The following is a 10,818-nucleotide window of genomic DNA, read 5'->3' on the forward strand; positions in this document are numbered from 1 at the left end:
ATATAATATAATAATAATAATAATAATAATAATAATAATAATAATAATTAACAAATTATTATTATTATATCGAAGTTTGGGTGAGGTTTGAGTGGAAACAAAAACAGAGTCACTTGACAAAAAAAGACAAAATTATGACAAGAAACTGCCCATATTTAATGAAAGAGATATTTGTATGTTTAAAAATCAGTTCAAAAAGAGAAAATGTAGCTTTTTTAAATATTTTCACTAATCTGGGAGGGATCGGATTTTAATTTATTTAGAATGTGTTCATATTTAGCTTCTAAACAAGGTTAAGGTGATCTCGTCTAAACGCTTATGCGGAACACTTGTTTACTGGTTGTTGTTTCCGCCGGTATGAAGTGCAGTTGGACTCTGTGGGAAGCGGTTATCTTACTTGTTGCCACGTCGGAGTAGTCGGTGAAGCCGGTTTCTTTTAAAAAAGGAGGATTACTCGTGTTGTTCGGGGTTTCTGTGTCAGTCACGGTCATGGTGAGTTTGATAACTTTGCATTTAGGCCACCGGTGAAGCTGTTGGCTGACATTTGTGGCATTTTCCCGGTTACCGTTAGCTGCTGACGTGCCCAAGTCCAAGTAGCTCCTTAGCAAAATGGCTAGTAGTAGCAGGAAAATCAATGAACATTTTAATTCATGTGCAGTATTTGTGATTATATAATGTTTGCTCATTTCAGGTTTCTGTTATTAATACCGTGGACACCTCTCACGAGGACATGATTGTAAGTTTTCCATTTTTTTCCCTTTTTCATTTAACCGAAACTAGCTGCTAATCACAGCTGATGTTAGCCTTCTTGTTTTAAGTACCTGTAAGTGAGCTTTTACGCGTGATAACTAGAGATAGAAACATGTGTACAATGAAACGTCAGTAAATATTATCACTGTAACGTGTTATCCATTGTCCTTAAACCCAGTTGTAACAAACTGATATTGCTGCGATCTGACACTGCTAGCTGATCATCAGAGACTGATACTGTTCTGTTAGGATCATTGTCCTAATTCATGACCCTGTTTCAGTCAAGTTTTAGCTGTCGGACTGATGACTTCACATTTGACTCCAGAATAAAAAATATCTGGGGGTTTTCTTGGATAACAAAATTAGATTTGAGAAACAAATTAATTCAGTTGTTCAGCGGTCCTTGTTTTAAATTAAGGCTCATATCCAAGGTGAGATTATTTTTATCCTTTAAAAACTTGGAACGAGCAATCCATGCGTTTGCCTTATTTCAGCTGGATTACTGTAATTCACTTTATGTTGGTGTCAGTCAGTCCAGTTTGGCAGGACACTTGTACAAAATGCTGCAGCCGTCTTTTGACTCCTGTGAAGAGACACCAACATTTTACCCTGGTGCTTGCTTCCCTTCATTGGCTTCCAGTGCAAAATTAAAATAAAATTTAAAATCTTACTTTTGACTTAATAATCGCTAAATTGTCAGGCACCAGACTATTTGTCTGACCTTTTGCAGCTTTATATGTCCTCTAGAGGCCTTTGATCAAGTGATCATTTACTCCTTACCTTACACAAGTCTAGGATGGTTCATAGAGGGAATTGGGCATTTGCGGTTGTGGCACCGAAAACGTGGAACGATCTACCTCTCCACATTACAAAAGCCCCAACTGTCAATCCTTTTAAATCCCATTTTGAAACATATATTTTCGCTTTGGCTTTTTATACTGCACGAGAGTTACCAATTCTTTTTATCCTAATTTTCTTTTAATTTTCTTACCTGTTGTTGCTGTTAATGCCACTGTTTAATTATTACGTTGTGCAGCGCTTTGGTCAACTCTCTGTTGTTATTAAATGTGCTTTATAAATAAATAAATAATAAATAGAATACTTTGGTATACAGAGGAGTTTATGGTCGACTTGTAACTGCAGGGTTTCCATGTGCAGTGGCTGCACAGCAAGCCCAAATCAGCACCTCTTAACCATTGTGCTGACAGTTGGTCAGAGATGTTTGTGCTAGTACGCTGAGTTTGGTTTTCACTAGACTTCTACACCTGATCTTGTCTGTCCAAAGAACATTATTCCAGAAGTGCTACCATGTTCTTTAGGGAGAGACGAGGCTTTCTCCAAACAAACCAGACTTGTTCAGTTGTACTCTCTTGTGCATTTCACATACTGACCAATACATGTAGCGTTTCATAGAAACAATAGGGTGTACTAAGTTTATTTCAAAGATCTACTTAAAGTTTTTTTTAAACTGACTTTTTTCACATGTCTATATGTCACTATGTTTCATAAAGTCCAGACTACTAAACTAAATTACATATAAAAGAACATTTGAGTTGATTAAATTAACAATAACACCAGGATTGTCAGTGGGTGACGACACACAGCAGAACATCATCAGCCCACTCTGAACCTGTTTTGTGTTAATTCACACAAACAGTGATTTTCACTGTTGATTGTGATCATTAAGTCATACATGATGAAGCACATTGAGCTGAGCTCCATCTTTGGCAAAGGCTATTAAAATAATAATTTCAGAAACAAATCATTAACAACTTGCCACTGATACCCTGTGACTGTTGCCACAGATACATTTGAACTTGACTTACAGTGGGGCAAAAAAGTATTTAGTCAGCCACCGATTGTGCAAGTTCCCCCACCTAAAATGATGACAGAGGTCAGTAATTTGCACCAGAGGTACACTTCAACTGTGAGAGACAGAATGTGAAAAAAAAATCCATGAATCCACATGGTAGGATTTGTAAAGAATTTATTGGTAAATCAGGGTGGAAAATAAGTATTTGGTCAATAACAAAAATACAACTCAATACTTTGTAACATAACCTTTGTTGGCAATAACAGAGGTCAAACGTTTACTATAGGTCTTTACCAGGTTTGCACACACAGTAGCTGGTATTTTGGCCCATTCCTCCATGCAGATCTTCTCGAGAGCAGTGATGTTTTGGGGCTGTCGCTGAGCAACGCTGACTTTCAACTCCCGCCACAGATTTTCTATGGGGTTGAGGTCTGGAGACTGGCTAGGCCACTCCAGGACTTTCAAATGCTTCTTACGGAGCCACTCCTTTGTTGCCCGGGCGGTGTGTTTTGGATCGTTGTCATGTTGGAAGACCCAGCCTCGTTTCATCTTCAAAGTTCTCACTGATGGAAGGAGGTTCTGGCTCAAAATCTCACGATACATGGCCCCATTCATTCTGTCCTTAACACGGATCAGTCGTCCTGTCCCCTTGGCAGAAAAACAGCCCCATAGCATGATGTTTCCACCCCCATGCTTCACAGTAGGTATGGTGTTCTTGGGATGCAACTCAGTATTCTTCGTCCTCCAAACACGACGAGTTGAGTTTATACCAAAAAGTTCTACTTTGGTTTCATCTGACCACATGACATTCTCCCAATCCTCTGCTGTATCATCCATGTGCTCTCTGGCAAACTTCAGACGGGCCTGGACATGCACTGGCTTCAGCAGCGGAACACGTCTGGCACTGCGGGATTTGATTCCCTGCCGTTGTAGTGTGTTACTGATGGTGACCTTTGTTACTGTGGTCCCAGCTCTCTGCAGGTCATTCACCAGGTCCCCCCGTGTGGTTCTGGGATCTTTGCTCACCGTTCTCATGATCATTTTGACCCCACGGGATGAGATCTTGCGTGGAGCCCCAGATCGTGGGAGATTATCAGTGGTCTTGTATGTCTTCCATTTTCTGATGATTGCTCCCATAGTTGATTTTTTCACACCAAGCTGCTTGCCTATTGTAGATTCACTCTTCCCAGTCTGGTGCAGGTCTAAAATACTTTTCCTGGTGTCCTTCGAAAGCTCTTTGGTCTTGGCCATGGCGGAGTTTGGAGTCTGACTGTTTGAGGCTGTGGGCAGGTGTCTTTTATACAGATGATGAGTTCAAACAGGTGCCATTCATACAGGTAACGAGTGGGGGACAGAAAAGCTTCGTACAGAAGACGTTACAGGTCTGTGAGAGCCAGAGATTTTCCTTGTTTGAGGTGACCAAATACTTATTTTCCACCCTGATTTACGAATAAATTCTTTACAAATCCTACCATGTGAATTCATGGATTTTTTTTTCACATTCTGTCTCTCACAGTTGAAGTGTACCTCTGGTGCAAATTACTGACCTCTGTCATCATTTTAAGTGGGGGAACTTGCACAATCGGTGGCTGACTAAATACTTTTTTGCCCCACTGTAGCTGTACGTTTGTTATAAACTGTAACCTGTACGTCTGCTGTAGGACTTTTGTGTTTTACACGTTTATCTGAAGTAACCCCTCAAAAACATGAAAGGGACACAATAACATTAACTAACTTAAGAGGGCAGTGGTAGACCAACATGTTCAATGAGGTAACGACAATGTTTGTGTCAAAGCCGGTTTTGAATACAGTGCATTCATAGATATGGCTTCATTTCCCTGTTGGAAAGAACAGTCTGATGGCAGCTGTGAAAATACTCTTAATGTTGCAAACTGATTTATTGTGTTTACTTTTGGCTGCTGACTACAGCCACAGAAAGCACATTATTTAGATTTAAGGCTGATTCTCCAGCAAAGGAAGATGTGCAAAAGCTCCTCAGTATCCGAACTATCCCTTTTAAGAGAATAAAGTATTTTCTTTTGACTAAATCATTGTTGCAGCATTTATCCTTTTTATTTTCAGTTAGATGATGTTTAAACTATCACAGAACAATCACCATGAGCATTTTTAAGTTCATTTTACTTTTGACTTTGACTTGTTGCTGAAAATGTATAAAATATTCTTTAAATTGAAAGGTAGAGGTGGAGGTTCTCACTCGGGTTTTTACATTTTGCTCTGTCTGTTTCAGCACGATGCCCAGATGGACTACTACGGGACTCGGCTCGCCACCTGTTCTTCTGACCGCACCGTCAAGATCTTTGACGTCAGAAACGGAGGGCAGATCCTTGTGGCAGACCTCAGAGGGTAAGAAGTAGGGCTGGCCCATATCATACCATTCACGGTAATACCGGTATAATGTTGGGCAACAATAAGAAAATGAAATATTGTTATAGACTATGGATAACTGCATTTCGTTGCCCTGTACCTGTGCATGTGCAATGACAATAAAGTTGAATTCTATTCTATTCTATAAACGTGCATGCGCAGTGCCTTTGTTTTCATATTCACATGGTGGAAAAAGCATGGCGGCGGCAGAGAATGAGAAGGGCGACAGCTGATCGTTGAATGAAACAGATGAACCAGAACTAGTTTGTAAAAATGCTGCAGCTTCACTGGTGTGTAACTGGTTTGGCTTTTGTCCCTCAGATACACAACAAAGCACTATTTTTGGCAGAGCATGCTAGCGGGTCGTCGTTATTACCGTGTTTTTTGGAAAATACGGCACACTTAAAATCAATTCTTTGATTTTTCTGACAATCAACAGTGCCCCTTATAATCCCGTGTGCCTTATGTATGAACTCTGGTTGTGTTTACTGACCTCAAAACGATTTTATGTGCACGGCGCTCGAAAATCTGTTAAATGTTTCAGTACGACTTTGCTAAGCTACGAAGCCGCACCGCTTGATGGATTGTCGGAGCATTACGGCTATCGTAGGCAGGAGCCTCGCGGAGTGATACGTGCTGAGCTTCAACATAATGTTACCATACTGTGTGTGTTTAACCTCTGTTTAAGTTTTGTGGATATTATACATGGTTATGCTGAGGATATGTCGGCCAGTTTCCACTAGAAATGCCTTTTGGTTAAACTGTCAGCGAGGAATTTGCATTTGCACGGTAAAATTTTTTATATCGCTTTAATATTTTGTCTAGTGTCAATTATATCGTCAGTTATATCGTTATCGAAATTTTCGAATGTATATCGTAATAAATATTTTTGGTCATATCGCCCTGCTCTACTATGAAGCCTCAGTTTGTTGAGCAAACCAAGAGTCTAAAGCTAAAAAATGAACTTGTATCACTTGTGGTGATGAAATATAACTTGTTGGCACTTTTGTCTGCTGTAATTTAATTGCCAGGTGACAAATCCAGGTACTCAGTGAAAAACAGAACTAATTTGCATCTCTTGTGTTTTGTAGCCACGAGGGTCCCGTGTGGCAGGTAGCGTGGGCTCATCCAATGTTCGGCAACATCCTGGCTTCCTGTTCCTACGACCGAAAAGTCATTATTTGGAAAGAAGAGAACGGATCCTGGGACAAGATGTACGAGTACACCGGACACGAGTCGTCAGGTGGGTTTGATACAAGTTTAATCTCAATTCTTGTCTTATACATGCAGGTGGCTTCACACAAGAAAAGATCAGATCCTCACAGATTATTTAATTCATGTTCTTTGTATTTACAATTACAACACTATACATTTAATATCTTTTATTGAACACTTAGGACATTTACTGGATCTCCACGGATACAAGAATAAATCCAGGGTGCTCAGTCCAAGGCTTTTCAGAAATTAACCAAAAAGGCTTCTGATTCATTTTCCTTATTCAACCTGCCACATTTTTGTGTCGGCATAACAGGGCTGGGCCATATCATACCATTCATGGTAATACCGGTATAATGTTGGGCAACGATAAATAAAATGAAATCTATACATGGTTATGCTGAGGATATGTCGGCCAGTTTCCACTGGAAATGCCTTTTGGTTAAACTGTCAGCAAGGAATTTGCATTTGCACGGTAAAATTTTTATATAACTTTAATGCACATAAAAAAAAACAGCTGCCACCTGCCCTCAGAGGTTGATAACAGTCTTTCTAAATGGTAGAAGGAAAAAATCTGAATCTCAAACTTTAGGTTTTTAACCAACCTCATAGCAAAATGCCACCAAAGTTGAAGTATATGTAATAATTTTACTAACTTGTCGAATATATATGAAATATATTTAAATATTTTTAACTTTTAGTGGATTTTCCTGTATTCACATTATTGTTCTCACCACAAAGAAAATCACTTTGCTTTAGGTGTAAACACAAAATCTGGGTTGGGCAATGTGTTTTCACAGAAGATCCAGCCATCACTGTCTGTGTATTGACTGACCTTTTTTGTTATTTGTGGTGTATCAGTGTTATGGTTTTTAACCATCATTTTCTAGTTCCTCATTTCTGTAGCTCCACTTTGTAATTGCCCTTCACCACAGTGTCTTTTATCAGATGCCTCACTGTGGGTTTTGGGGGGGGTGTGGCTCTACCTGTCAGCCACTTTACCTTATAGTGGCATCTTGCATGTTATGTTTCCTTTTTAATTGCTCAATTTTATTGTAGTGATTATGAGAATTTTTCTCAGTAGGTTAGTGTGTTTTGATCTGGAGTCCCTCTGGCTGTTTTTTCCCCTCCTTGTACTCTTTTATTTGTTTCTTTTTGTCCCTTCCTCAGAAATCCGGTGTTGTAGATTGTGTCCTCGGTAGAATTAGAAGTTTAACAGATCAGTTTGGTGTGTCAGCTCACGAAATAATGAAGCACAATTTATTGCATTAAGATTTGATAGACTCCTCAGGCCTCTGTCTCATTGAGCCTCCTCCTGTGTTTCCACAGTGAACTCAGTCTGCTGGGGTCCATATGAGTTTGGTCTAATCCTGGCCTGTGGCAGTTCAGACGGAGCAATTTCCCTTCTCACGTTCACTGGAGATCAGCAGTGGGATGTCAAGAAGATCAGCAATGCTCACACTGTGAGACTTACAAACTGCTCTGAATGTTTGAAATGTCACTTTAACAGCATCCTGCATTGGTTGTAACACACTGTTGTGATTCTGCTGCAGATTGGCTGCAACGCTGTAAGCTGGGCTCCCGCTATAGTTCCAGGCAGCTTGATTGATCAGCCATCGGGACAGAAGCCAAACTACGTCAAGCGCTTCGTCTCCGGAGGCTGCGACAACCTGGTCAAACTCTGGAAGTAAGTGCTCATGTTTTCTGAAAATCTCTGAAGGAAATTACAGTTCATACCATAGGTGCATCTACTAAAACTTTTGGACACGTTCTAATCTCAGTAAAAAGGTCAAAGGTCAACTTTTCTGAAACCCACAAAGGATTTTCAAATTTATACTATAGGTGCATACCAGGAGGTTGATGGGTAGCACTGGCAGTGTTCCTGCAACACACTCAAAGTAGAAGCATTTAAGAAATTATTATTATTATAACATAGTTGTGTAAGACATGCACACTTGACCAATCAGAAGCATTGAACACTACAAAAGAAACCTGAGGAGTACAAACATATTTCAGTGGAACATAAATCAGATGTTCGCTCTTCAGAAAGTTTCGGTTCTCTGGGGAAAGTTCACTGATCTTGATATTTAATGTCACCACAGCACAAACACGGTGATCCTTGTGTGACAAGTGTGGTAGTGATGAGTGGAACCTCGCAGCAGAAAGGCTTCTGGTTTAAAAACGTGGCTAGAGCCTTCCTGTGCCTAGTTTGCATGTTCTTTCAGTACCCTTGTGGGTACTCCTCCTTCCTCCCACATACCACAAGACACACTGGGTTAGTTGGTTATCCTAATTGGCTGAATCCAAGGAAGATACATTTCTTGCTTGAAGTATAGACAATAAAGCTCTGCATGAGTGTGTGGTTCAGGGTGGCTTGTGGTCTGAAGCATTTTCTTGTTTTGTTTTTGGTTTTTTTCTTAAACCTAATTGTCACTGATTGATATTTCCTGCCTGCAGAGAGGAGGATGGGCAGTGGAAGGAGGATCAGAAGCTGGAGGCTCACAGTGATTGGGTGAGAGATGTTGGCTGGGCTCCATCTATTGGTCTTCCCACCAGCACCATTGCCAGCTGTTCTCAGGTGAGATTTGATGTGATTACACATGCAGAACATGCAATTTATTCTGCTTTCCAGCACCTAAAACATAAAGTGTTCATTCAGACATTATAAATAAAGTTTTGATAACTTAGGTACAAGTTTTTCACCACTAGATGGAGCCAGAGTGTGCCTCCGGTTCAGTCAAGTGTGAGATTAAAGATCCACCAGTTCATAAGCGGGTTACATTAATCTGTAGTGCTTCATAAAATGTGGTATCATATAAAAGCAAGTGTTATTGGCAGCTTGCAAAAAAGTATTTGAATAAAATCAAACCATTCCTGTTTTTCTTCCACTGGGGTTATGTGGGAAATTGTTTTCCATTCTTCCAGGATGGACGAGTATTTATCTGGACGTGTGACGACCCTGCAGGCAACACCTGGACGGCCAAACTGCTCCACAAGTTCAACGATGTGGTGTGGCACGTCAGCTGGTCGATCACTGGAAATATACTGGCCGTTTCAGGAGGAGACAACAAGGTAGAAAATACACATTTACACCAAATCCACATAAAATTATAGATATCATTTGATTTCCTTCTGTCTGACTTGGTTATATGCAAACTAAACATGCCACAGTCTGGAAGAATATATTTTATTGATATGGTTTTATCAACCTGCAGTGAGCTCTGCCCTTATTTTTTTTAACCTTATTGATTCAGGATATTATGGCTGTTTCTCAAAGCTAATATTTAACTCTAAAGAATAAGTTGAATTAGATTTGAGCGCTGACTCTGATTTTATTTATAGTTTATTTATTAAACTATTTATGAACTTTTCAGGTAACGCTGTGGAAGGAGTCGATGGATGGTCAGTGGGCGTGTATCAGTGATGTCAGCAAAGGCCAGGGCGCAGTCTCCACCATCACAGACACACAGCAGAATGAGCAGTGACCCTCGAATTAAAACACACACACCCATTCCGTGACCCCTGACCCTTCGATGATGACCCTCAGCCTTCAGAGATGAAAGAATAAACATGCTGGACATTTGGACTGAAAACAAGACACCCACAGTGATGAAGCCTGGTCTATAATCTGAGTTTTAGGCTTCAGCATGAGTTGGGTGCCTGCTGAAAATCAACAAGGAGAATTTATTAGAGGGAAAGAAACCATTACAACTCAAAGAATCATCGCTCTCTGTATTTTTACTTTAACGTTTAGAAATCCGGACACAACTTTGTTTGTTTAGTCTTTAGCTTCATCAAAGTTTAGTTCTTCCTGCTCTGCTCCAGAAATATTCCACCTCCACTGCTGGAGAACAAAATTACCATCACCCTTAATGCTCCCAGCATCCTCAGGGGCAGTCGTCCTGACTTTCAACACTTTATTCTAATTACTAGTTCACTCAAATTGGCTTTGGGTGAACCAAGAAAACTATAAAAACAAAGCAGGTGAGCCCACCTTCACACCTAAAACAAACTCTCATGTTCTCATAGTGAAACAAAACATGACTTGACTGCCTGGTTTGGATTTACATTTAATGATAAGTGGATAAATGTTTTATTTGGTAAAATGTTTGCAGACTCTTTTCAGCTGTTAAATGAATAATCTGCCTTAACAACCATGAATGGAGCGATCGTTTTTCTCCAGGTGTATAATCAGAATCCATTGATTTTTTTTTTCATGTTTGATGTAATTAAATAACTGTTTAATATTAAAACAATTTTAATGTCTTTTTTTCATTTATATAATAACCATGGCTGGGCAAAAGAGTCCTTTTCTACTAACATACTCTTACTACAGGTCTCATTCATTAACACACATTCATAAATAGCTTTTTTGCTAAACATTCACACCCTTTGATGTATCTGGGTCAACTTGTAGTTTAGTATCTTGATCAAGAACACTCGGTAATGCTGAGTCAGGGATCGAACTCCTGGCCTTCTTGTTAATGCAATGACCCTAAGCCACAGCTGAGGGGTCACCAATGGAGGTAGATCAGCATGTTCGATTTGGCTCAGATTTTAGTCCGGATATTTTTCCCAGATGCCGTAAAAATGCACGGCGTCAACGTTAGCGCCGTCCAGCCCCACGCACGGGGCGATCCGCGTTAATGCGTGTG

The 10,818-nt window shown here is 40.0% G+C and overlaps 1 protein-coding gene across 1 annotated transcript; it reads left to right on the plus strand.

The window, feature by feature from the left end:
* The first annotated feature begins 345 nt into the window (after positions 1 to 345).
* On the plus strand, positions 346 to 10,416 carry sec13 (SEC13 homolog, nuclear pore and COPII coat complex component). The gene is made up of 9 exons (XM_026166686.2): positions 346 to 492; positions 692 to 736; positions 4,812 to 4,927; positions 6,040 to 6,191; positions 7,493 to 7,626; positions 7,717 to 7,850; positions 8,621 to 8,741; positions 9,089 to 9,235; positions 9,538 to 10,416. Exons 1-9 carry the CDS (start codon positions 490 to 492, stop codon positions 9,646 to 9,648), a joined length of 963 nt encoding a protein of 320 aa, XP_026022471.1. The 5' UTR covers positions 346 to 489; the 3' UTR covers positions 9,649 to 10,416.
* Positions 10,417 to 10,818: the final 402 nt, after the last annotated feature.

The sequence above is a fragment of the Astatotilapia calliptera genome, chromosome 5 (genome assembly GCF_964374335.1).
Source record: "Astatotilapia calliptera chromosome 5, fAstCal68.1, whole genome shotgun sequence".
Lineage (NCBI taxonomy): Eukaryota > Metazoa > Chordata > Actinopteri > Cichliformes > Cichlidae > Astatotilapia > Astatotilapia calliptera.

Excerpts from the sequence above, each read along its gene's own strand:
- sec13 (XM_026166686.2), top strand. Across the intron at positions 8,742-9,088 it reads CCATTGCCAGCTGTTCTCAG|GATGGACGAGTATTTATCTG; the intron begins GTGAGATTTGAT and ends CCATTCTTCCAG. Across the intron at positions 9,236-9,537 it reads TTTCAGGAGGAGACAACAAG|GTAACGCTGTGGAAGGAGTC; the intron begins GTAGAAAATACA and ends TGAACTTTTCAG.